The sequence below is a fragment of the Manacus candei genome, unplaced genomic scaffold (assembly GCF_025592945.1).
Source record: "Manacus candei isolate 608988 ecotype Guabito, Panama unplaced genomic scaffold, ASM2559294v1 h1tg000018l, whole genome shotgun sequence".
Lineage (NCBI taxonomy): Eukaryota > Metazoa > Chordata > Aves > Passeriformes > Pipridae > Manacus > Manacus candei.
This window is the reverse complement of record NW_026138066.1, coordinates 6,382,343-6,409,931: the sequence shown is the minus strand read 5'-3', so window position 1 is coordinate 6,409,931 and position 27,589 is coordinate 6,382,343. Positions and strand designations below refer to the sequence as shown.

The 27,589-nt window shown below is 43.4% G+C and overlaps 1 protein-coding gene across 1 annotated transcript; it reads left to right on the top strand.

The window, feature by feature from the left end:
• Window positions 1-1,072: 1,072 nt before the first annotated feature.
• On the top strand, window positions 1,073-23,973 carry FAM83F (family with sequence similarity 83 member F). The gene is made up of 5 exons (XM_051784230.1): window positions 1,073-1,593; window positions 5,302-5,469; window positions 12,745-12,866; window positions 13,415-14,127; window positions 18,859-23,973. Exons 1-5 carry the CDS (start codon window positions 1,138-1,140, stop codon window positions 18,921-18,923), a joined length of 1,524 nt encoding a protein of 507 aa, XP_051640190.1. The 5' UTR covers window positions 1,073-1,137; the 3' UTR covers window positions 18,924-23,973.
• Window positions 23,974-27,589: the final 3,616 nt, after the last annotated feature.

The window sequence follows — 27,589 nt, the reverse complement described above, 5'->3', positions numbered from 1 at the left end:
AGGCTGTTTTATTTCCAGCTCTGACACCAGCCTGCTGGGCGGCCTCAGGCACATCGCTCTGTCATCTTCCCCTCTGTAAGCTGGGTACCCACGCCGCCTGCTTTTCTGGAGTCACTGAGCTGCCAGTGGATTTGGGGAGGGCCAGCTAGCAGCCCATTGCAGCTGATGGGCCATGGCTTGCTCTGCCCATCTCCCTGGCCCCACTCAAATCCCCCCCTTTCCTCATGAGCACCCCACAGGTGGCTGCCCAGTGTGAAAAAGGGAGGAAAAAAGGTCTTCAATAGACTTTTGCATTTGCACCCCAAAATACACCTGTGGCCCAGGCCTGGTTCTCCTCCAAGCACTGCAGTTGGGGATGCCGGTGCTGGCCATGCCAGTGTGTTGTCCTAAATCTGTGTTCTTTCACCCAGTGTGGAAGTTGATCCACACACAGAATAGTGATACTTGCTTTTATTTCATGTCTGAGCAGAGATGGGTGCTAAGTGGCAAATCTACAAAGCTAGCAAGCATATTTATACATACATATACAATGTATATATATGTATACATATACAAGCATACTTATACAATTTTATTCAGGTAACATTTGCATAATGAATCCACATCACTACCCGTCTAAGCTGCTATTGCCTTCACTTTCCCTGCCCTCCGTTTAAAGGTACAGGGCATTTTGAATTCATGTGTTCAGTGGGTGAGGGTCTTCCCTTGGAGGTGTTTTCCCATTTTAATGCACTAAGTTCACTCATAGGACACAATTTCTCCAGTTAGTTAAAGATTTCTAACCCACATCTCTCCAAAGCTGGTGTGGGCTGACACATAACCAGTCTCTTCCCTTTATCCCATTTTTCCCCTTCACCGCATTCTGCATCCCTTAGGTCAAGTTGTTCTTCTTTTCCCAGAAACGGTTCTCTCCCCAACTTGTGCTCCCCGTCCCCAGAGGCCGGGGCCACGCCGGGGTGTGGGAGAGGGGCAGGACGGTGGGGACAGCGGTGTCCCCAGGGCCCGGGGGAGCGGCCGCCCCACCCGTCGGGGCGGGCTCGGGCAGGCCAGGTGAGGCGGTCCCGGCCCTGCCTCTCCCTCCTGCCGCAGCCTCTTTGCTTCCCTCCCGGCCGGCGCTGCGCTGGGGGTGCCGGCGGCATGGCGGAGTCCCAGGTGCTCCTGCTGGACGAGCTGCACGTCAACGAGAAGGTGACGGAGGCCCAGGCTCGCTTCTACTACAGCGAGGAGCAGCGCCGAGCCCTGGAGGCGCTGGTGACCCGCGGCGAGGCGGCGTATCGGGAGGCGCTGAGGAAGGAGCAGCTCCGCGACTTCCTCTCCAGCCGGGAGCTGCAGGACCTGCGGGGCGGATGGCGGGGGTACGACGACCCCCGGGAGGGCGGCAAGGTGGCGCGGGGGCCCGGCGGCGAGACCCTCTCGCTGGCCTACTGGCCCGAGTGCTCGGACACGGAGGTGCCCCCGTTGGACTTGGGCTGGACCGACAAGACCTTCTACCGGGGTATCAGCCGGGTGTCTCTCTTCACGCACCCCCGCAAGGAGGAGAGCGCGCCGCACCTGAAGGAGGTGGTGCGGGAGATGATCCAGCAGGCGCAGAAGGTACGGCCCGGCCTCGACGGGCCACCCCTGCCCACCTTCACGCCTCGGCCGGGGGCAGGCGGGCCTGGCTCGGGATGTGGGTGGAAGGCAAGAGAGAGCCCGCCACGGCTCTCAATCCAAAGGAGGAGCGTGTTGGCCATCCAGTTGGTCGGCACCCACCAGGCAGGGCTTTCCCTGCGGCTTGTTGCCAGTCATGTTACGCTTTGCTAAAGCTGATGCCTGGGATGGGGTTAAACCCCTTCACACCGCACTCTGTTCCCACATACTTGGGGTTCTCTACCTGTGTTTCGCTTTGTCCTGTCCTGGTCTCATTCCCAGGTTCAGAAGAAGGCAGGTTGTGATTCTGTTACAGCCACTTCTCCTGTGTGTGCAGGTATCCTTACTTGAGCACAGGGCAGTGCGTTTGTTTATGGGGTGGTGTTTTTCGGGTTTATTTGTTGTGGTCTCAAATACCATCCAGCCTGGACTGCAAGTAGCCAGAGTCCAGACAATACGCAGCTGTTCCTCCTATTTATCTTTGTCTGGAAATGACTTGTTAGTGACAAGGACACCTCTGGCAAGAAAACAAGCCAGCCATGATGCAACAGGAGGTTGCATTGAATAGGTAAAGGCAATGATGAGGTTTTTCGTCACCCACCCTGGATGTGGGTGAAGTTTCCAGGGAAGACCGCCTAGGAAAAGATCCCCTTCAGAGCTGACAAGCCCCATGGGGAAAGGGGTAAACAATGTAAGAAACTGCGCTTAGTTTTGCTGCTTTCTGGTTTTTCTGCATTCTAATTCAGCAGTTATTTCCTCCTCCACCTGCTCCCCTCGTCAGCACACACTATATGCACAACTTTTGCAAACTTGTTAAAACCAAATCTGCTGGGAAACACAGCAAACTTTCCATAGAGACACTGCTCTGGTGTGTGATCTCCTCAGCTCCCTGCTCGGAAAAGTCACGCACACCCTGTAATACTGTTCAGTGGCTGGTGTGGTCAGTCATTTAGAAGACCCAGAAGCTGTAAAATCCTTACACTCCGATTTAGTGCAACTTCACATCCTCTGCACTGCTACAAATGCCTCTACAGACCATGCAAGAATGGGAAAGTTTGTTTGGTTTTTTTCAGTAGCTGTGCCTGGCACCTAGAAGTAATTAATTCCTTTGTAGATTTTTATTTTTTCACTGACTGGACAAACTGTGCCCCTCCCAGCCCAAAGCTGGTTTCATGTTTAACAGCCATTCGAGTGTTTAATGGTCCTTTTCATAGATAACTATGCCTATTGTGTTCAGCTGAGCTGGCCCTGGTAAAAACCCGGCTCCAGGTAGCAGCTTTTCAATCAGCAGATGACAGTGGGGGTTTGTTGGGTTTGGTTTTTTCGAAGGGGGTCTAAACAGATACTAGTAATATGTGCTATGTCTGTGGGTGGCTTATCATCACTGTTTTACAAACATACATTAATTAAGATACCGTGCTGCAATGAGATTGGCAAGCATTAACTTGCCAATCTTTAAATTCCTGTGAAGAGCTAGGCACACCTATGGGCCCTACAGATAAGTTTGTTATCCACAGGATAGGTAGAGAAATGGGGAAAACCTCTTGCAGGGGTAGACACTCATGCTCTGACTTGTACTTGAGAACGTTCCTAGGTGATCTTGACAGATCACCAGCTGTGACAGAGGTTTGAGAAAGTGAACATAACAACAGGCATCGCCCACAGCACATTTGCTGGCTTGGAAGTCCCATCTGCAAGGCAGCTTATCTGTTTTTTTGTACAGAACTGCTGTTTTCATGGTCCAGAGTCTTGCAGTTTAGCCTGAACTGGCCCAGGGCCCCACAGCTTGGAAGGAACCATCCGTTCATATTGCAAAGCGAACAGTAACAATGAGTGGTTTGTCCAGCACGTGGGGTAGGTTCTGCAGCCATTAGACTCATTGCAAATGGAGGGGATGGGAAGAAAACAAATTCACACTTTTGCTATCCATTCTTGATCAATTCCCTGTGCAGATGTTCTTACTTCAAATGAATATTATCAGGCATTCTTGTTCCTAAATAACTACATCCATACTACAATGGGAGCATAGCAGGCCTGAGTTAATGCGTGAACTCTTCATGCCTTTAATTATAATCTGCCTGTATATGGGTTGTTCAGGAATAAAGTGGCACAAGTTCACTGTTTTTTGATTTTTAGAGGTTCTGGTAACATTCCCTGCATCTTGCTGGGAAGTGAGAACCAAGACAGGACTGGACATGCAGCTCTGCCTAGCAGAAGTTACTGAGGGACTTAGTATGATGTAGCTCCACCAGAGTTCACCTGTATCAGGAACTTATATGTTAATGATGAGCATAAACACAATGTCAGCTCTTTTTTTTTTTTAAACATAGAAAAGCTTGTTTAAGCACTGTTGACAGAAGGAGCCTGATGGAGCAGATGTATTACTTGTTGTTGGCCATACAAGCAGAGACTCAGCAAACACAGTGGGGGATGTTTACTGTGGCATCACTTGCCCAGAAGCCATTTGTTCAAGAATATTTTTCAAAGAAAAGAAGTCCCTGTGGAGAATTATTCACCCTTCCTTAGGGGGCTCCTGCAACTTGAGCTGCACCTCTTCCAAATATCAAGAGAAGAAAATCCCACAGTTTGATCCAGTATTTAGCTCCATTCACAGCTGTACATGCCGTTTCCAGCACAGCTTGGCTCATTACTGTGACCCTCAGCACCTGGGAAATTAAAATTTACTCAACTCTATTCCCAGCATACTGTCAGCATGAGAGCTCTGACCTGGCAAGTTGATGTTTCACTGAGGGACAAGGAAAACAGGAGTTTCCTTCACTCATAACCTTTCAGATGTTGGGAAGAATAACTATTTCAGGCAGAAAAATTAATTGGTATTTCTAATGGTATAAAAGATACAGAAAGGGAGACAAAACATGTAAGATCAGCATTAAAGTTGCCCATAACCTTCTTGGTTTTGTCGTTACTCATCTTATGAATGTTCGGGCTTGTCTCTCACGTCAGCTAAACCTTTTTGTTTTACATAAAATCTATGCCCAGAAAGAGGGATGAGTTTTATACCAGAAAAACACTGCATGTGAAGAGAGGGAATGATCATTTTGCCTCTAAATCTTGAACACACTCCAGTCCCTTCCTAAGAAATATGAGGTGTTTACGTTTGAACTCCATAAATCATTCCTTGGGAAGCCAGCCCTGAGAGCAGACTTCTCACAAGGAATTGGGAGAAAAAAGGGAAATTAAATTCTTGTTGTTTGCACTATGCACCGGGGCTGAGGATTCAGGCTCTGATTCCTCTGCACATTCATTCTTCCATTACACACCTTCAAGTTAAATGTTAGAGTTGTGTTTTCAGTCTTCTTTTTCAATCTATTTTCAGTGTTCTCCTTTGTTTAAGTGGATTCTTACAAAGGAAAAACTAGGCATTTGGCTTTGGCATTCCTCAGGCTGCTGAAATAAGTAATTTTCCCCAAGAAGAAGGAGAACTCTCGTTATTAAGTTCCTTCCAAAGTGTGTCAGGAGGCAAGCAAGAAAATTTTAAGATTATTGGTAGTGCTTGGACATGTACATCCCTGTACTTCCTTCTGCCCTATATCCTTCTCCTCTGTAATCTGGCATCAGTGCTCTCCTTTATTTTGCACCAGTGTGATGGGGCCTCCCTTCCAGTTCCTAATATTTTATTCAGTTTTCTGTCTACTGTCTTCTTGTTTCCAGATTATTGCAGTGGTCATGGATGTATTTACAGACCGGGACATCTTCCGCGATATCGTTGATGCAGCATACAAGCGCTGGATCCCAGTCTATATCATCCTGGATGAGGAGGGTGTGAAGCTTTTCCTGGAAATGTGCAGGTGTCTTGACCTCAGTGACTTGCAAATCCGGGTAAGATATTCAATACTGAACTATTATCTCCTGCAGATCAATGGCCCTTTCCAGCTGTAATGAATCTTGGAACTCACTTGGACAGGCAAACACATCTCTTCCTTCCTAAAGTCATATCACAGCTCTTAGACAGGGTTTGATGGAACACAGAGGGATAAGAGAGTGGCTTGATAATACAGAAGGAAAGAAAAAGGAAAGATCTGGATTTTTTGTCTTTCACCTAAGACAGGGATTTAGGTAGTTTCTTGGCTTTTGTGACCTAAAAATTCCTGTTTGGGAAGAAAGTTGTTGGAGGAAATTCCTGTGGGTCTTCTGTGTGAAGATTCAAACTACAGCCCACAGTAGCTCTTTGAGATGACTGCATGGATCTCAGTTATAGGACACACATCCTCTGTGAAATCAAGACTTTCCTATCCAGCAGTGATCATCTTGGAGTGAATGAGCTTGTAGCCCTCCTTTGCATGAGAATTTAAGGGATTGAGGGGCATAGCTGCTGCCTAGCCCCATATCAGAATATGCCTTCATATAGTGCATGCAGCACAGCAGTGTAGTCAGTCTAGTTTGGCTGGCAGAAGGGATCTCACTCCTCAGAGGGATCTCACTCCCTTACACACAGACTGAAATCCTTTGTGTGTTTCTAGTTAGTATGGTATTCCTTTTTTCCATGTGTTTTTAATCACTGTCACTACTACAAGCTTATTCCAAATAAGTTGCTGAAAAAGTTGCTAAGTTGGACAAAAGCTCTAGGATACCAGACTCGCCCCTCTTTGTGTTCCAACTGTTCTCAGTATTTTAAGAGAACCATCTTAAATCTGAATGAACTGTGAACTACCACTCTGCTCTGAGTTTCATCAAAAAAGCCATCCAGCTGACAAGCTTTCTCATCTTTCTCCAAATCGGAGATGGAAATTTCTTTCCTCTGGTGTCTTTGAAAGCAAGACACAGACATCATTATAACAGACCTGTTTCAAGTGTCAGGGGTATTCCGTGGCCTAGGCTCGAGTCTCTTCGGTACATAATTGAGAAATCTCAGCAGTAGTTCCATTTGCTCTGGTACCTGTTTCCCAGTACTTTTCTCATCATGTCATCACGTGCGGGAATGATGTCTTCAGTAGTGCATATTTTAACTCCTGGATAGAGTGAATGAAAAGATGCCCTGGCATTTTAGAAAAAGTTGTGATGCTACTGGAGAGGTGAGTTCCTTTTTTGTCTGCCTTCTCAGTCTCTAAACAGTAAGCGGTTGTCTTCTGCTCTTCCTCTTATCTCTTTCTCCATAGGTATCTACACAGACTTTACACTCCTAAACCAGTCATCACAGTGACATGCTACAGCAGTGCCTAGGTCCTGCAGCAGTCTATTTCTATGATCCTTTCCAAAGAGACAGAGTTTGAAACTGATGCCATCAAAAGCAGGAGAAAACTCTTCTGTGTCCCTCTGTGGTTCCCTTCTCTCACAGCAGCCCTTGCTACATTTTGCATTAGATTCCATCAGCTAAAAAAAGTACAAATACAAGCTGAGCTAAAGAAAGTCTACTGAGAAGAAGTTTTTAATGTCCTTTGACCTAGTTGTTCACTCTTCTGCAGAGCTCCAGCCCACAGAATGCTGCCCTTCAACTTTCCCCCTCTTTTCCTAGCTATCTCATACTGTATCTTAAATTCCCCTGAAGATTGTTCTATTCCCTTTCCAGTATAGCTAAGGGTTTTGCTAATCTTGTTAAGGCCAGTGCAGCTAATTCCTGTATATGGTACTATGGAAGGACTGAGAAGATTCTTCCTGGAACAGGGAAACATGTCATTTGCCTCTCAAGGAATATGCTCTCTTGGAATCCTACCCATGGCTGCTTTGGATATATCTTACATGCTGCTGCTTGGGTCAGGGTAGCAGAACCGTCATATAGTGATTCACCTGACAACAGAGTTTAGATATGCCAGGAAGCTCAAGCAAGGTTAAGGCTTCCTTGAGGACTGCCCCCAGCCCTACCTCATTGATGTAACATGCCAAATATTGAAGAGCTAGATTTAAAGCAAGAAAGGGCCTCTGGTCTTCTTCAGGCAGAATCATTTTGTCCCATATTATTTGATCATGGAGGATGTTGGAATTGCTGAGGAAGAATGAGAACTGTGGTGCAGTAAACTCTGTCATTCACCCATTTCTTATCTATGACATGTCTTTCTCCTGACAACTGCTTTGATGTGAGTTTCTTCTAAAGGTAAAACATTATCTCCTTCCAGAGTCTTTTTGTGTTACTGTTTTGCTTCCTTCTAAAAGATTTTCACCAGTGAAATACAGTTTGCCAGCAAAGGAATTGCATGCTCTTCTTTCCTGCCATTCTTCCCACCTTTCCTTTGGAATGCTTGTGCAAGATATAGAGGATGGCTTTTTTTCTCAGAAAGTTGCAGCCATGTGGGATGTAACTTTAAGGTTTAGAGGCAAGTTCTGATCCCAGTGGGAGAGAGATAACACACTACCATGGGCTGCAGGGTCACAATGCTTTTATTCTGTCTTCTGTCACTACCAGATACTCATATTGTTCTGTGACTCCTGCTCTTTTGGTTCCATCGCCTGTTCATCCAATGCAGAGTGAATACTTCAATAGTTCTAATACAGGGAGATATACTCTTAACATTGGATTTTGCCCTTTGTATGTGTAAAGTGCTGGGCATCTTCAAAAAATTCCTGGCTATTGTATTACTGTGAGATGGCAAGGTATCATGATCTGCTGACAGTCTCAAGGGGGGAAACTGCTGTAGGAAGACAGTACCTGACTCTGCAAAGAGTAAAAGTTCTTTACCAACTCCAGGCATGAAATGAGAAAACCTCAATTTTTGTCTGAAGGCCAGAGTTCACTAGGAATGCATTTAAATTCAACCATCAGCACGTTCAGGGGTTGTTAGTAAGAGCATGTCCTGTGTGGTATGAGTCATATGGCTTCCTGAGCCTACTGGACATGATTTGCCAGACTTCTGTTATATTTGACACAAGAGTGTTCTTTGGAGATCACAGTCAATCAGAGTTCTCATAGATACAAAATTCATAACCCCTCCAGAAAATTCCTTTTTTTTTTTTTTTGACCTGAGAGTTAATGTTCTCCCCAGTTTTTAGATAAGTGCTTTTCTCCCCATCCTTCTGTTAATAACAGACACTCCCAAAGACAGAGAGTTCTCCTAGAGTTCCAAACAAGCCCAGGGTATTACTTACTTGCAGGAAGTTCACCTGTGTGTTATTTTTTACATTCATTTTCCAAACATGTAAGGAGTTTTTCCCCTCACCCCAGGAAGTCTGAAAAGTTTCTGCCTAAAAAACTTTCAGAATTTCATTTCATTTCCTTCATTGATTCCTAGCTCAGATGAGGGAGAAGCTGAATGTGATGTGATGCAGTGCTGTTGGTTTTTTAATTATCTGTTACAGAATTCTTCTAGTCTGCTTGTGACCTCCTGAAAATGGGAGCTTACAAGGCCTTCTTTTTGCCAAGACACAAATAAATAATACCCAGTAATGATCTTGGTAGGCCAGGTCACAGCTAACCACGTTCCATCCCATTCTACTTGAATACTTGCAAGTTACGCTACTTTGTCAATAAGCATGCCTTTTCCACAACTGTTCAGGGCAAACACGCAGAATAAATCCACAGTATTTCCTATCACTACTTGAGTATGCTTCCAGATTGTGGTTGCTTTTGTGTCCCTATGTAAGATGAATTGCTGTCATCCATCTCTCTGACCTGGAAGTCTGATCATTAGAAATTATATTCTTGCAGACCATAAATAAGAAGAAATCCTTTACTGCCATTACTGTGGTCTTGTCCATAGGAATCCCATCTTTCTCATTTCCCCCCTTCTGTGGTACCTCCATCTAGGATTTAAAGGGAGAAATAATGGGCATCTGGTGCCTCCCCCTCAGCCCTGTGGTCAAGTGAAGCAGTAGGACACTCAGGTGAAACAAAGGACAGGAGGTACTCCAAGAGATTTTATTGATTGAAGGGATCTGAATTTCACAGGGACAGCAAAATGGGGATCTCCACATTTTGAAAAACAGACAATATGAGGGACTGTTGAGTCACTATCATCTCTCAGCTACTGCTTTTGGCTGTTGCCTCTCTTTAATCTGTTTCACCTCTGTTAGTTTACAGAGGTCGTTAGTGCCATCCCTCCTAACTTGAAATAGAGATCCCCACCTGCTTTGCAATATATATATATATATATGTATATATATCAGCAGTTGTTCTAAGAGGGAAGGTACATACAGGATTCCCTGGTGGAAGCACTTAAAACACCTTCCTTTAGGGTCTCTCTTGTGTCTCCCCCCTACTCAACCCCAGTTTGTGAGCACTACTGCCCAGGTCTGTCAAGTGACAACCAAGTGTCAGTCACAGCATTACTGACTTTCTAAACTGTGTCTAATTTAGCTTTCTGTGGGTTCAGGGTGAGGTTTAAAAGTGTGTCACAATAAAGCAAGAAAGACCAATTCCTTCACTGTTTGTATTAGGATGCTCAGTCAGGCTTGACTGTTACCAGTCTGTATTAAGTTGGAGCCAGGGAGATGTTAGTCACTGCTTCTGATGAGGAGTGATGCAAGTGTGTGTAAAGGAAATGTGGAAATTTAATGCAGACTGCAGCTTCCATAAGCCAAAACAAACCTTAATCAGGCTTCTGCAAGAATAGAGATCTGGAGGGGTCACTTCTATCTAGTGAGCTAACTGGTCCTCTACCCAAAATATTTGTTACTACTGTAACACTAGTGCCCCCCCAAAATGGCTGCAATATCACCTCATTTATATTTGCCTTTCCTCTTCTATTATTGTGCAGCCCTTGGTGCATGAACCCAGGCTCGATCTTCCTCTGTACAGCTTGATATCGCAGTCTACAAATGCTCCAAGATGCTTGAAGGCAGAAAACATTATACAAATAACCTGTTAAGTGACTTGATGTTTATATGACTTTGTGCTTGTTTTCTGCATTTCAAGATGTATTTATGTGCTCCTGTACCTACTTCGTTCAAGGAGGTTTACGTGTGCAGCTGTTCAGTTCTATCCCCTCTGTGCCTTTCTAAGTGTTATGTACAGCTCAGTTACCACAGAAATTCAAGTGTGCTCTCTTTCCACTGAAAGAAGGTGATAGAATGTACAAACACAATAAAATCCATTCTTGTTAGATGCTAAGAAACTTTCTGCTCACACAGGCTTATAATTCTTGATTCACAAAGGTACAGGTCACGTCAGAGCTGTTGACTGATTTGAAGAATGAGGTCCTTCTTTTCACTTGCAGTTGATACTCCATGATTTGGCAAATCTCACATCTAACATTAATCAGCAAGGAAAAAAAATTATCTCAGGTGATCAGCCAGTCAACTGCAAATGTTATTTTAACTACTGGAAAGGGCACCCTTTCTCTTGTGCTCTACCCAACCTGCATTCAGCATCCCACACATATGACTCACTGGTAGGCCTCGGGCAAGTCACTTCATCTTTTTCTCTCTTAGGCTCCTCATCTTTAAAACAGGGTAATAATACTTTCAGCAGTGTTGGGAGCATTAATTAGCTAATGCCCACACAGGACTCCAGACAGATCAAGCAATAGATGAATGCAAAACAGTAGTATCATCAGTTACTGTTAGTCAGAATTTGTATTGCAACTGCTGTATTTTAGTGGGGGAAATAGGAGCAGATTGAAAAGGTAAGAGCTATATTCGAAAAAATGGCTTTTGAAAGAAATCTGCATTCTTATAATCACTCATTCCTGCATGCTGATTTCTATAGCCTATCAATATTTAAGCTGTCAGTGAGGTTTATAATAATAGGACTTAGCTCTTTGTGGGATCTGAGGCTGTGCTAGCATTAGCCAAATCCTCCTGATTCTTCTGCTCTGCAGATGAGGGAAGAATGAGGCAAACGTGAATTGACTTTCCCAGAACATCACAGGGAATAGTGTCAGAACTGTGATTACACTGACTCCCAACCCTGGATTTATGACTCCAGTTCACAGTACCTTTTGAATTTTCATTGTTAAAGAATCCTTACAGAAACAGATGGTGGAGTGAAGAAAATTGTCTAGATTTGTGTATCTGAGTGACAAGATTATTTGCTCCAAACTTACAATAAATGCTTTTGGGTTTGGGGTGGGGGGAAGGGAGGATGTTTTATGTTAGTTTGGCAACTCAGCCTTGCACAGCCAGGACCCATGAACAGAGTAACACTCAGTCCAATGTGCTTATGTGTCCTTATAGTATGTGAGGGCAAACATCTATTGCTGAAAATCATGTAACCTTAACTTTTGTGTTTTTCTGTGTTTGGTAGTGGTCTATTTTATTAATTGTAGGTTTGCTGGCCAAAGGGTATGAGATGTGAGGTTTGGGGAGAGGTATTCTTTTTCTAACTACTTCTATTCATTTTATGAAAAGTTTTTCCTTCCTCTTCGTCAGAAATTCTTTTCTGCTGACCTATTCAGGACATTGGTAGAGACATTCATCCTACTCCTTTTGTTCAAAAAAATTTCTGTGTTTTTCACTCTCTGTTGAACAACAGGGGAGCTGGGTGGACACCATAACTATTTGGGGTTCTTAGCAAAATTATAAAGGTTCTCCTTTTGTTAGGAAACATCTATCTTTTGAGCAATTGAATTGTTTCCTCCTCTCTAATAATTAAATTGTCCATTCTTCTAATTTGGTCAGTTTTGTCAAACCATGTGTGGTTGGGAATCAGAACGCAAGCACAAAAATAACCTAATGCAGACCTGTCTCATACATTACCTTCCAAGTAACTGTGTCCTTTGTGCTGCACAGGTGTTGTGGAGTTCCTTGGCTTTGTGGTTCTGCTACCATAATCTGGAGAAGAGCTCACAAGTGCTGTGGAATAGGGATCAGGATTCAGAGAGTGCAGGTGTAACTCAAGAGCTTTCTCTTCATTCCTCTAAAGTGGGCTGGGCCTTCCAAGCTACAGCACAGGACTGGGGATGGAGAATTACTTGATTTTGACAGCATTGTCTTGCCAGTGGGCTCAGATGAATAGCTGAAGACAGCAGGCTGGGTTACAAAGAGGCTGACCTGTTGGTCAGGGCTATAAACTGAGGGAGGGGAGTGACCAGCATAGACAGGGGATGACAGCAGGTCTTATGGCACAATGCTTTCCTTTCTGTAGGCCTTCTGTTGGCTTACACAAAATAAGCTGTAGTCCCAGAAGTAGTGAAATAACATGAGTGACATGTTAAGACTTGGAGCTGGCAATTATCTAATTATCTGCCCTATTTATTGTGACATTTTTTCTTTTCACCTCCCTGTTAGAATATCCGCATACGTTCTGTGACAGGAGTTGGGTTCTACATGCCGTCAGGGAAGATCAGAGGCACACTGGCCTCCCGATTCCTAATGGTGGATGGTGAAAAGGTGGCCACTGGATCATACAGGTGGGTCACACTTGGTTAAGGCATTTATGTAAAGAATGGTTCATGACTTTGCGTGAGAGTATTTTTCTCATGTCATACACTTTCTTATCCCAGCCTCTAATCTGTGTGGCATCTGTAGAAACTGGAATGGGATGACAGAGAAGGTGGCATACCAAGCTGCTTCTGAGTAGAACATAAGCATGCTGGTAGAACATTTCAGTGGGCTAGAGACAGTTCCACACTGCATCAGGTGGGAGTCTGCAGGGACTCCCCACTGGTGTCACTGTGCTCAGTTCTCTTCAGTGAGGTTTTCAGTCCGGAGGCTCCTGATGCAATGTTGCTTTTTTAGAAGCGTAAACTGTCCTTCAGAGTTTTACAGTCTTTTCTTCCAGATCTGGTCTGCATACCTAAAGGACAATAATGTTGTATCTATTGTGACCCATCTTGCCAAGGATGTGGGCGAATGGCACAACGATGCATATTCCCATGTAGTGTCTTAGGTTTTGTTAGGTGGGCTGGGTCAAGTATGCACCCACGACTCTAACATTGGTTCTCTTTCCTCCTCTTAGCTTCACATGGACTTCATCCCACATCGACAGAAACATCCTGCTAGTCTTGACAGGACAGCATGTAGAAATGTTTGACGTTGAGTTTCGTGAGCTCTATGCCATCTCAGAGGAAGTTAATTTATACAAGGAACTGGGTATTGCTAATCCATTCCTTCTTGGAATTGGGAAGCCAGGCTTTCATTCCTCCACTGTGGCTAGGAAGTTCATCAACCCCAAGTATGGTTTAGTTGCAGGGGCAACCCGTGGTGATATGATGCTCTGGGCTTCACGACACAGGCAAGATAATCAGGGAAACATGGAAAAGGAGGAAACAAGTGAGTCAAAGAAGCGGTTAAATCAGTTTCTGAATGACTTAGTCACATTGGAGCAAGTATTCCCAGAAATAGATCCCCCTCTGGAGAACGTGAACAAGCTGAATCGGAGCCCTCAGAAACTGTTGTCCCGGCTCCACATGGACCTGAAAAATAAATCCAAATCCAGAGAATCTATTCGTGATGTGAAGAAGGAAGACGCACTGACCAATTCAAAGCAAGGAAAACGGTTTGCCAGTGGGCTCTTCAGTCGCAAGGCCAAACGGTCTCCAGGCTCAAGCATTGAGGCCAATTCTTTTGCCAGTGAAGGACATTCAGGAGAAGACCTTGGGAACATGAAACTGGAATATGAGCGGCTTAGCATTGGCCGTGCTAGCGTTCGGAGCACTGGAGGCATCTCAGGTAAAACCTTTTACCAGCTTACTCTGCTTTTTGTGTCCCTTGTTATGAGTTTGGCTGATTGATACAAACATACTCACTATAGGCACCTGTGAGTAGATCCTGTTATTTCCTCTGTATCAAAATGAGCAAGATCAAAAAGCAGAAGCTGTATCAAATGATACAGGCAATTTAAATTGAAAGCAATTTAATGGCAGTCTTATTGTAAAGTTGGTACTTCTCATTTAGATGTTTCTCATACTTCAAGTGGGTATGGGACAAAGAGAACGTTCACTATTGTAGTAGCTAGCAGGGCACAGACAGATTTTCAGTGTAACCCCTCCTTTCCTCGTTAGAGTTGGGTGTATTTATTGTGACAAGTTCTGGTGGAGAAGAGAGAAAAACATATTTTTATTGAGATGAGGGGAAAAGGAGTGGAGGAAAGGGTGCAAAAATCTTTTTAATTTGCTCCTTTATCACCTTCTGAAATGGAGGAGAAGGTCATGGAAACAGATGCTACAGAGTAGATCACTAGATCTTAACTTTTCTTTCTTTGCTAACACAAGACTGATATTTTCATCAAGTCCTTCCAAGGCTTCAGTCAGTTGAAGACACAAATGATAAAGATTATTACCAATTTATGGGTTCATAGCTATCTCCCCAACATATTTTGTGAGTTTGAAGTAAATCTTTGGATTAATTCAGCCTGGTTGTCTTCCTCTCAGTGAGCTGTGGTTAGGTGTTGATACATCCTGCACCAGCAGGAAAATAAACTACTTGCAGAGAGAAAATTTCTCCTCAACTTATCTGGCCAGAGACCATTCTGTGATCTGATGAATGTGAAATGCAGGCACAGAGAGACTGAATTCCCTTGCAACTTACCATGATGTGAAATGGAAAGACTTCTCTTGAGACCAAAAAGAAAAGCAGGGTATGGGGAAGGTCAGCAACAGTGCTTGGTTAGGTTCTTAGAAATATTTCTGGCTGAATGAAGCAGACTTCAAAATGCCAAATGAACACAAGGGTGGAAGAAGGCATGGATAATTTATTTAAGATTAGAGTAGACCCATTTTAGAATGTGTGTTTAGCATTTGGGGAGGCAGAAGTAAACCCTGGTATCAAGAGGCTCTCTGTCACAATGACAGTCTTGAGCACAGACAGTATGTGCTGGTGGTCCCCATTACTCACAGCCAGGAAAAACAAAATCGGTGAAGACCTATAGGGAGATGTATGGGCATTTCCTCTTGGAGGAATGGACCTGAGGGCTTGCACTACCCTCTAGTGACAGAAGTAGAGAATTGTGCAATCTCTGATTTGTCAGCACTTCATCAGAGATTCCCTGCATTTCTCACTGTCAGCTGTTTTAAAGCACACAGCCTGCCATCCCTGCAGTGTCGTGATGAAATTAGGCCCAAATTAAGGCATGAAAGAGATTGATGTCTCCAGCTGAACAGTGGGACACTGCACCCTTCTAGAGCATTGCACAGTCCGGGCAGCAGGAATGTCCCTGTTTCTTTTAACACAGAGTATCTGTGCCAGACAGTCTGATGCTCAGTCTAGACCATTTCCACAAAGACACTATCATGCTATTATGTTCAGGTTTTATTTATTGCCACCATTACTTCCTGTGGGCTGTCACCTCTTTCAATAAAGGGGAAGGAAGGACTGAGAACAGGTGCAGGGAGGATGCTGAGGTCCAGCTCACCACCCTTCCCCCTGCCATATTTTTTCTGATAAATCTTTCCAGTGAGTCCTTGCTAGTATTTTTGGTTTATGCAAATTGAGAATGCCTGTTCATGGTGACAGCAGGAGACTCCACAGCTTTTGAAGTATGGTGTAAGTAGACTTCAGTCACGTGGTGTCATAAAAGGCTGGAGGAAGATCACTGCTTGTGTGTTGCTTTTGAATTGAATCACTGTTCTTGAGAGAAAGCTTCTCTAGTCTAATGGTCCCAAAGTGGCACGTGAAGAGAGATGGTAGAGGGCACATTAGCAAGATGGAGGCTTATGAGGAACAGAAAAAATTTTGTTATCCAGAAGATCCTGTAGTTACTTGATCAGTACCACATACATCATTAGAATTTAATAAAAAAACTCCTGAACATGGGCATGGAATAGAGTTCCAGCTTCAAAATAAAGATAGGAGGCACTTTGTTCTTGGGTAACTGTAGGGCTGACTTAGTTTTAAGGGCTAGTAAAAACTGATGCTGTGATACTCTGGGTGACAGAAGGGAGAAGTGGAAATGAAGGAGAAGGTACTTGGTATGCAGGCAGGTTAGGATGCAATTATTCAGAGCTTCACAGTTTGAAATAGCTGCCCTTACCTTTTGTAAAGATTAAACAGCACACTTAAGCCCCGTGGGCCTTCTTGTGCACACATCCTCCAAAGTCACTATTAATTCTGTAGTACCATAGAGACACATCCCACCTTGCAAATGCATAGAGAGACCAGATCCACACCTCCAGTAGCTCACAGAGCAGTTGAAAGACACTATTCAAGCAGGCTAAAGGTCAGATTCAGTCTTGTAGGAGCAAATAGTGACAAAGAGAATCTGAACTGGGAAGGGAAGTGATGAAAGTGTGTGCTGTGATGGAGGCTAAAAATCTGATGCAGTATTTACATGCTAGAAAAGGATACCTACAAGTCAGAATTAGGCGTCTGGAAAATACAAGGGCTACAGATAATGTCCCGAACTAAGTATCTGAATCCACACCCTCAGGTTTTGTACTAGCACACTGCATGGAGACGGTGCTACGTCTTACAAGGCTTTCTTAAACTGCGTCATCAAATTGACAGAACTCTTGAATTTCACTCTTGCCCGCTCAGGAACACAAGAGCAGCTCTGAACCTGACCAGAATCTTGTTAATTTTAAGCTGGTGCTGGGCAGACTGTGATCAGCAAAGACACTGACATCTGTGTGCAGTTTCTAGGAAATACTGCAAAGGTTTGAAAGCTGTATGCCTTGGGAAGGCGCTGACTTTTCATTTTGTGTTCTCCCTTGAAAAAAGCAAAGTGGGCTCATTCAGAAGGGTCTGCTGTTCTGAGTTGCTTCATACATCAGCCTTCACTCCTCATGAGTGACGATTGCAGAACGATTATATCCTTAATAGCAGGATTTTGTGTTTCACTTTGGGGTGGTTCTTGCAATAAGAAATGGTATTTACAGTGGGTACTGCAATACTACTGAAATAGCTGCATAGTTCTCCCCAGTGTTTTTCAGCCAAGGTGACATCCTGGAGGGATGGTAACTGGAAGAAAGAGGGGAACGTTGTATGTACCTCCTTGATACGTACAAGGAGGGTATTTGCTCTAACTGTAGTGGGATCTGTAGAAAAAGGTTAGAAGACAAGAGTAAAAAGTGAGAAAAATAAAGGAGTTGGGAGTTAAAATTAAGCAGAGGAGCACAGACACCTTTGAAACTAAATGCGAGGGTCCTGAATGTGATACAGACAGGGAGGGGAAAAGGGATAGCAAAGAGATAGGAGTTATGATAAACTTAGTAGTAACATGCAGAATGCATCAGAGTGGGGACAGGTAGAAGGAAATGCCCAGGGGAGATGTGGGGAGGAGGCAGTAGCATACAGAGCAGCCACAGAAGTGAGGGCAGGTTGCAGTGCAACCTCCCATGTGAATATCAAGAAAATGGAGTGTGGAAGAGAGTGAAGAGAAGGAGTTGGAGAGGAGAGAGCTCTTCTCTTCCCCATCATCTGCAGGTAAGGACAAAATTGATCAAATACTGACAAGAGAGTGACATTAAAAATTATTCACTCGAAGCCCAGTTCAGAGGTGGTGCTTGGGTTGAATGCTCCCTAAACTTAGTAAGGCTGAGACTTCTCAGTGGCATATCACCATGACCTGTGGTAGTTTTCCCTCCCTATTCTCACTCAGAAGTGGCATTTGGCTCCAACTGCTTGGGAGATACACATACAGCTTCCTTCTGTACAAATACATGAGTGGGGCCTGCCTTTGTTCAGAGTGATTGCAAGCCATATGGCAGCCCCTCTCAGTACCTACTGCCCTGGTCATGTAAGCTTTGCTGAGCTCAGAGCACAGATGAACTCCCTTACTTGCAAAAGCCTCTGAACACACTTTTGTACAGTGCTTGAAAAAAATATGCTGGGGCATCCAGACCAACATCTGGCTGTAATGAAGGAGACCAGAGAGAAGTGCAAGCATTGAAAAGTACAGATACTGGGAGCAAAAGAAATTCATAGAGTAAGCTTTGAAAAAAAGATTATAAAAAACTGAGGCAGCAAACTGAGGCCTTGGGATTTGTCTTGGAAAAGCAATGGTGGAAATAGTGGCACTTGAGATGTTTAAAATGAAATGTGAAAAAAAAATCTACTGAAAATGTGTGTGGGTATCAAATGGATGAGATGACCTGACTTGGTTTTTTTGTTTGTTTGTTTGTTTTTTCTATACCTCACTCTTTGGAAAATCTACCACCCAAGGCATGGCCAGACTGTTTTTCAGTGCCAGCTTGGACATGAGAATACCACTGAGGCTAACATGGGTACAAGCTAAAACCTGGAAATACTTCTCCAGTAGTTTTCTCCACAGTAGACTCCACATTTGCTCTTATTTTAATGTCTCTTCACTACACTGCAGTAGGAAAAAAAGCCACAAGAGAATACAGAGTAATGTAGGTCTAACATAAGATATACAGTAAATAATGAGAGTGAACTGTGAGTCCAAACTTTATCCAGATCTTGTTTACTTAACATTAACCTTACTTTAACTTCTTTTCATTCCAGGTAACTTGAATCCAAACTCCACTATGAGCGATAAAAACAAACAATCTACCTGTGTGTTATCTTGATGGGGAAGAATTGTCTGGAGAACTGAAGACTGAACAAGCTGGAACAGTAACTTCTTAATTGATTTAGAACCTTCAGCCATATCCTCATGCAGTGGTCTGTAAAGCCTCTGCATGGTCCTGGATGCACCTGGCACCCCCAGCTAAAGCACATTTCTGGGTGAAGCTTAGACTTTGGATGGTCGGTCCCTTAAATGAGGGTTAGTGATGAATGTATTAGTCCATATGTCTGTGTGCACACATATTTTACATATAAAAACAACTGTGATGACTGGTCTCAGAGCTCGCTCTGTGTCCAGATAAATGCAGGAGATTTTCTGACTGACTTGTGCTGCTACTTCAGTCTGTCTAGCTACAGACTAGGAATCACTGTATTGCATTGTTTACTCTACTGCACTGCAAAAATGTATTGATCTGACTGGCTGGAAGGCTAAATCCAATCGAAGTAGCAAATTCTGGGTGAAATAAGGATGTTTACAGACAGTGTAGCAATCCTTTGTCCACTAGGAGTCTTCCTGTAGATTCCTGTTGTCAATTACCAATGCAGAAATGAGTGCTCTGGAGGAAGGGTTTACCTAACAAGAGGCCAACAGATTAGTATCTGAACTGTTACATAGCATAAATATAGCAGTTGAACAAAGTGATTTAGCAAGAATGTAGTAAAGAGGAAAAATTGAATACAGGGGAATGTTCAAACTCCAGTTCAGACTGGGTCAGGAAAAGTGCCTTATAAGGGGGTGATATGGTTTGAAGCTGGCTCCCTGGCAAGTCTCCAAACCTTACCACCAGAAGTCCCCCCCCTGCCAAAAAACCTCAGGGAGAAGAGGGAGAAAAAAAACTAAGAAAACCCGAAACGAGAGAGAGACAGCTAAAGTGAGATATATAAATATATTTATACTTATATTACAATTATATACAATTAAAAAAATATACTATTTCACAAGGGAAAGGGAAGGGGGAAGGGAAAAGGAACAAAACCAAAATAAAATATATATATATATCCCAATCAGTAGCCCGAGATCTAGTAACTAAAAGAGTTAGCAAAGAAATAGCTCACTACTCTCCTTGGGACAACCGAGAGTCGCTCCGGAACGATCGCCGGCAACCTCCGTCTCCCAGGGTCGGCAAGGCCTAACCAGGCCTCGCTCCCCAACACGACAGACCCAACAGCAGGGAACCTGCACCTCCAAGCCACCGGAAGGAAAGAGAGCGAAGGCCTCTCCTCCTTTCTTCTTATAGCCTGGCTTACGTAAAAATTGTAGGGAATACCGGGTAAATCTGGGCACTTCCTTGGTTACAGACTGGTCACCAAGGAAGGCCTAGCCCAAACCACCACAGGGGGACTGGGCAGAATCTGGGAGCAATAATGCAGACTACAGTGGCTGTTAGAAAATCCTGTTTGTTCCTAATTCAGCAGTACTTTACCATTCATGGAAACCAAATTATTAAGGAGCACATCTCTGAGAGCTGAAAGAGGAAGCAGAGGAGGCATGCAAGCTTTTCAAATGGCCTTTTTTTCTTCAAAGTTAACCTTTCCAAACTCTAAATCATGCTAAAATTGAGAGCTTTGATCCATAAGAAGAATTGTGTGCAATCAGACCAAAGGCCATCTCATCTGCTATTCTGTCTCTGAGAATAGTCAGTAACAGGTGATCACAGAAGCATAAAATACAAAGGTTGTATACAGAGATCTTTCTCTGACACCATTCTAGCATTCTATGGACTTTCTGAACTGGCAGTTCCTTCTGGACCTGGCCTTAACGCACTTAGTCCCTTTCTAAAAATCCTTTTCTACTTTTGGCCTCCACACTGTTCTGAGTCAACAAACCCCAAGTTCATTGTGTGGTACGAAAAAGAACTGTTGTCAGGCTGTTTTAATAGTTTTCTTGATGATTTCCGTGAGTGATCCCAGTTCTTACACTGTCAGACATGGTGATGACCAACCCTATTCCTTGTCCCCTTGCCACTCGTGATTTTACAGACCTATATCATGTATGTCCTCAGTCATCACTTTTTCCAAGTTGTAGGCTCACAGTACTTGTAGCTATTCATTATATGGGATCTGACTGACACTTCTGTCCTCTTGTTCACTAGCCCTTTTCCAGTTCTACTCACTAACAGAGTGGAGAAGCGAGTTGTTTTTTGTTTCTACAGTGTGCAGATTGATGCTTCACTCTGCTTTCTTGCCATCTAAATTACATACTCTGCTGTCATAAATAAGCCCTCTTGTGATACCTAAGAAAAATAGATCCTAATTGTAAGAAGACACCTGAGAGCTAACATACCTGCTAGCCAAAAAAATATTCAAACATCAGAAAAACACAGGTTTAGTTTTCTTACTTTTTGTTCAGAGAAACCATCTCATTGCACAACAAGTTCACAGCAAAGGCAGTTGATACACTCCCAACACAGAATAAGCTGTTCCAAAGACTCTTCCAGGTGCTGGGTTGCAGTAGTGGTTGTTACACTCAAACAGCTGTCTGTAGTTGATGATAAAATGCAATGGATTGATTGACTGACTGACTGATTGATTAATTGCCTTTCCTGGAAGTGTATTTAACTTGAACAGCAAGCAGGTCTGTTTTATTGTGTTTACCCTGCAGAGTGTCTCGAGACCCTAAAATATCAAAGGTATTGTGCCCTCTGTTAAACATACTCATCCTTGCTCAGTGGATTAAATACTTGCTAGTCTGTATAATATTATATATAGCCTTCTGGGAACAAGTTGTAATTTTACAGCTGAGTCTGTCAGCTCATATTATGAGCAGTGTTTTATAAAATTGTTCTGGTAATGGGGAAAAAAAGGTGTTGGAAATGACACCGCCATTTGGATTTAGAAGTAACTTAAAACCTGAGTTATCCTGTTGACTTCATGTGTGCCAAAAGCTACTCGTATGTTGAAAGTGGCTTGATTTTTGCCATACTTTGATTACTCTCCAGACTTTTGGAGACTTCTTTTTTTCTCTCTTTGTATTTATTTCACTTTGTTAGCAGAGATCAGAGATAAATTTATCAGGCCAAAGTTGTTCCACTTTCTGTTCCGATAAGAACATTGTCAACTGGTGCTTCCTTGTTCTCCCAGGCTTTCAGAATATTTATTTTTTTAATTGTGCAATAGGTTAATTAACTAATTAGTACCACATTGATATATATGGTCAGGTTTTCCAGGCAGTCCTCTGTCTCTTTGTGTTTATGTCTTTGTTACTTCATCTTGGGGAAGCGACTTCACAAATAGTCCGAGAGGCTGATTTCACTTCCTTCTGTGCTTATGTGTTAATGTGCTTTACTTTCCTGTGATGGACGTCAGAGCACTTTTCTTTAACCTTGTCAACTAACAGGAGAGAGTTGCTCATCTGTTGGTCTTTGTTGCCACATCAGTTCCTGAAAGGTAGTGTTCACTCTTTTTTAAATTCTTTCCATGGAAGTCAGTCTCATGCCTTGACTCCAGAGGCTAGTAGAATTCCTTAGGCTTATCACATACTGCTTAATTACTTAATTTGAGAGAACAAACTTACTTTTTTGCATGATATAAATCTGCTTCTTAGTCATCATGACTCTCAGGATGCATGAAGCCTTGTTGATCCAGAGTGGATGTTTCAGGCTCTGGTGGAACTTGTTCCTCCCTGAAGATAAGATCAGCTGAACTTGGACTATTTGGCTGCTCCTATGGCAACAGAAGTGAGTCTGGGTGAGGTGACCACATTTATTTTGACTAGTTTTGCTAATTGTGGTTCTTAATGAGTGCTAGAAATCTGAGGCTGTGACCTGTAAAATGAACCCCTCTCGCTCTCCAGATAAAATGTGGTTGATGGTGCTGGGAGTCCGAGTGACAAAGAGCAGTGGTTAGGGGTTCTGGTACAGCAGTCTTCAAATAAGCTGTCATTTCGTCCTTGCCTAAAAAAAATGAATCAGATTAACTGTCTTTGGCATCTGTGTCCTGACCCTGTACAATCTCAAGAGGATGCCTGTTCCCTGCATCTCTTTTACTCCTTGGCTTGTTAGCCCAGGTTTGCTGATCTGTGGGGCCTACAACTGTGGTCCTGGTTTTGAACAGAAAGTTACGAAGCTGGGGCTCACGGCTCTTTATTTCTGGCGTGAAACAGTGAGTGTTTCAGAATGAGACTCCTGGCTGAATGTGTGCCCTCTGGGTTTCTTTTGGTATGTATTTGTATATTTAATGTATATGTGTCCAGTTAATTATGCTGGAGACCTTTTCTAAGTCAAACAAATAAACTACTGTGTTAAATTTAGATACTTTGTTCATTGGTGTCACTTGCAGTTTTCTCTGCTTAAATTCCTCAGTTTGGGGGATTTTTCTTGTTTATTTGTCAAGGACTTGTACTGTCTGGATTAGAGCAGCTTTCTGTGTTACAGGTGAACATCTTTGGCCAGTGTTTGGCAGTACTTGTTAAAAGAACTGGGGGCAGCTGAATTCCCCACAAATACAGTGTTCTGTGGCTTTGAGTAACTTGAGAGAGATTTATTTGTTCCTGCTTTCTCACTGCTGGAGTAGGCTGTAGCAGATGACCACTTCAGTTTTTCTTTATTTTTTTTTTTTACTACTTTGCAGCTGAACTGCAGCTGTAAATGCATCTGACAAAGTGCCACCTCGGTTTCCCTTTCCATCTTTCTTATACAATTTGTACCCCTCAGCAATGACATTTCATTTATGAAACTGAGTTCCTGTGCTACATTTCAGTTTTACCTGGTACGATGTAATCCTTGACATTTAAGTAACTCACAAGCTCTTGTTTCCCATGCTCCCTTTGTTTGTGTGTACAAAAGCCTGTTTTAAAATTCCTGACCATGTTTCAGAATAAATCCAGCCTCTATTTTACTTTTGGGCATTAAGATACATAAAAAAGTATTTGCAGTAAACAAAATCTTCGTCTCTCAGTGTTTTTAAATCCCTGTAGCAATTGCATTTGTACTGTTTAGGAGTCTGTCTAATCCAAGCTTGTTTCGCAGGGTATCTCTGTGCACCTGAGCTTCTTTCTTCATAGCATTAGCACCACCATCATTTTGTGCCTTTTCTTCTTCTGCAGTTGTTTTAGGGAGGAAAGGAAGAAAAAGTTGTCCTTCCCTTCATTTCACTGCTACTTAAATATTACATTTTTGTTTCTTGACACTTTTGTCTGTACCTTGCAAAATCAAGGAGCAGTCCAGAATTGAATGACCTATTTGTCTCCCTAGACCTTACATCCCCTGTCCTTAGCCTGCTGAAGAAATGCAAATTTGGGAATTCCCATTAATTAGCAAGGCTTAGGAAAAGCACACTCGGTGACTGTAGGAAACATCTTGGAAGAGAAACCTATGGATGCAGATGAAATGGTAAAGCCTTTATGCATGTAGCAAGGCTGGTGGTAGATGTTTACCTAACTCTTTGCACATGTGTTTCTGACCTTTCTTGCAAGTCTGGGCATGTGTACTTGGGGAGTTAGGTTACAGAAAACCACAGCATCCCAATGTGAGCTAATTTGCCATGCTTTTCAGCAAGTTGGGTAAGTGAGTAGCTGAAAGTCTCTGCACAAGAACTTAGGGGCACAGTAGCTGCTGTATCTTAAACTCCTAATATAATGTGTCAATGAGATGTTTCTTATTCTACTTCTTCTTCCTTTCCAGCCTGTCTGTCTGCAGTATCAACTTCTGCCTTTTCATCTGACTTGCTAGGTTTTATTTTTCTAAAGCATTAGAAATGTCACTGGTAGGAGAACTGCAGGCATAAAACTTCTCTCCTGCCTGCCTCAGGTAGAAAACAGCAACTTCTAGATGACTGGGAGTGCTGAAAGCAATGCAGCCCTACAGGCTGGGGACAGAGTGGCTGGAGAGCAGCCAGACAGAGAGGGACCTGGGAGATTGGATTGACAAGAAGCTGAACACGAGCCAGCAGTGTGCCCAGGTGGCCAAGAAGGCCAATGGCATCCTGGCCTGTATCAGGAACAGTGTGGCCAGCAGGTCCAAGGAAGTGATTCTTCCCCTGTACTCAGTGTTGGTGAGGCCACCCCTGGAGTACTGTGTCCAGTTCTGGGTCCCTCAGTTCAGGAAGGACATTGAGGTGCTGGAGCAGGTCCAGAGGAGGGCAACTAGGCTGGTGAAGGGACTCAAGCACAAGTCCTATGAGGAGAGACTGAGGGAGCTGGGGCTGTTCAGCCTGGAGAAGAGGAGGCTCAGGGGAGACCTCATCACTCTCTACAACTCCCTGAAAGGAGGTTGTAGCCAGGTAGGGGTTGGTCTCTTTTCCCAGGCAACTATCAGCAAAGACAAGAGGGCATGGTCTCAAGTTGTACCAGGGGAGGTTTAGGTTAGATATTAGAAAGAATTTCTTTACAGAGAGGGTGGTCAGACATTGGAATGGGCTGCCCAGGGAAGCAGTGGATTCTCCGTCCCTGGAGATTTTTAAAAAGAGACTGGATGTGGCACTTAGTGCCTGGATCAAGGGTTGGACTTGATGATCTCGGAGGTCCCTTCCAACCCAGCTGATTCTATGAATCTGTAGACACCAGACAATTTTTTATAGATGCTGAAATTTCACTGGCTGTGTGAAATTGCACATAACCAGGAAAACACAACAAAAAGAATTTGTGTAGAAAGCATAGAGGCAAACTACAATATTTGCATAATGAGGATTGCAGCTATTACAGAGAGCCTGAAACCTGGAACATAAAAATGAGAGCTGATTTTAATGCACTTACATACAGTAGCATAGGGAAGGATCAGGGAGGTCAGGTTAAGGATATTTTCCATTTGTGAGCATTGACTCTGTTCAGGGGATCCTTTGCCTTTTTACTTTATTTAAAGCAAAATAGCTTCTGAGTTGCAAATTGCCAATGTACAAGAAAGAAAAGTATGTTGCACCACTGGCCCGTGGAGTGATCAGCATTTTGCATGGGCCTGGGGGTGGATTTGGCACATGCCTGCTGTGGGTGAATGAACACCCATATTTCTTCAGCTGCTTGATTTACCAAACTGGAGTGGTGTTTATAGCAAGGATAATGCTCTCTGCAGCCAGACCAATAGCTGATTGACTGCAGGATGCAGCACTAATATTAAGATGCTCCAGCCTTTGTACTGTGGTACTTTTTAAAAGTGCCTAAAGCGGTACTCCCAGGCCAAGGCCTAAGACATACGAGCTAAATGTACAGGAGAACGTGGGGTGACAAGGGAGTAGGAATGCTTCTGTGAGATCTGCATCCTTGTGACATGGCTGCTGGAACACACTGGTCTATGATTCTCCTGACCTGGCTACAGACTAATGGCAGCATGGAGAATGGGGAAAAAAGACTGAGCACACAAGAGAGCAAGCTGCTTACTCCAGAGCAGGATCCTGAACCAAGCATTAAAAACAAACGCTGTGTTGTGTGCTGTCAGGGTGTGTGAAAAAGGAATGTCAGTTGTCTGTATCAGCCAAGCTGCAACAGCCCAGGACTGGGATTTTACACACTTGGAGTTGTGAGGAATATAAATGTTATGTAGGCAGACCCTTCTGTCTGAGGCTCCTCCTGGGACGCATGAAAGGTAATTGCTGCTGCTTGGTTATAAAGGGCAGAATCATACTTGTCCCTTCTTGCATTGTTTGGTGGGGTTTGTGCTTAAAAAATGCAGGGGCTATTTTCATTATTAATGCAGGGGCTATTATTTTCATTAAGCTCGGGCTATTTTGAAACGTCGGTGCTAGAAGAAGTGATAAGGAACTTCCAGGTAGTTGGGATCTAACTTTTGTGGAGGGGATGCTTCCACAAAGAAAGATAGTGAAAAGAAAAAGGTATTTCCCTGAGAAAGTACAATATATTTGGTGAAACTGTGTGTGAAATCTCAAAGTGCATGTGCTAGACAACCTTGGGAAAAGGGCATTTACCTCAATTGTTTGAAAAGAAAAGCTATTTAAACTTTGAAGGAGCTATTGGTTTTATTGTTGCAATATTTATGATCCGCTCTTTATAGGTCATGCAATCATTTCCTTAGTTATCCTTAATCTCCTACCAGAAAATCTTTCCCTTGGCTGACAGTCCCCTTGTGCAGAGCACTTGCACTACAAAAACAGAAAATAGCAAATCTAAACAAAGTGTGATCATTTATAGCTGCCTTGCTAAGTGCACAACACATCTGCAGAAGGATCAATTGCTCTGATTTAGCATGGCCATTAGTGACATTTTGCTACCACTGAAAGGAAGAAAATATCTCTGTTTAGTGTCCCGAGGTATAACTGCAATAATCATAGACATTAGAAATGGAAAAGGCCACTAGGTCATCTGGTCTATTGCCTCAGCACAATGCTAGGCAATTCACCAAAGTACCTCTTCTAGGACTTGGTAAATTATGCTACCACTTGTTTGAGATTCTCCTTCACAGTCTAGTAAATCTCATAGGAAGGAAGTTAAAAAATAATTTTTTGGAGAGCTACAGTTGGCAGATGTTCTGACAGGCATTGCGCTGAAATAATGACCTGTCTCCTAGTTTATCAAAGCATCTGCCATTGCCCTTTCACAATGAGGACACTGTAATATATTCACTTCCTTTGTTCTGTATTTATGACTGCAGCATTTCAATAAACCAAAATTTTTCTGGAAGGAAAAGTTGGGACGATCTCTACTGGTTTCTTACCAATTTCCAAACCATCTTTAAAGATGTTGATTCAGCTACAGGGATAAAGTTATGCTTCTGCAAACCAA

Coding starts and splice junctions, on each gene's coding strand:
- FAM83F (XM_051784230.1), top strand. CDS start 1,138: ATGGCGGAGTCCCAGGTGCTCCTGCTGGACGAGCTGCACGTCAACGAG. Junction 1,594..5,301: donor TGATCCAGCAGGCGCAGAAG/GTACGGCCCGGC, acceptor TCTTGTTTCCAG/ATTATTGCAGTGGTCATGGA. Junction 14,128..18,858: donor GAGCACTGGAGGCATCTCAG/GTAAAACCTTTT, acceptor TTTTCATTCCAG/GTAACTTGAATCCAAACTCC.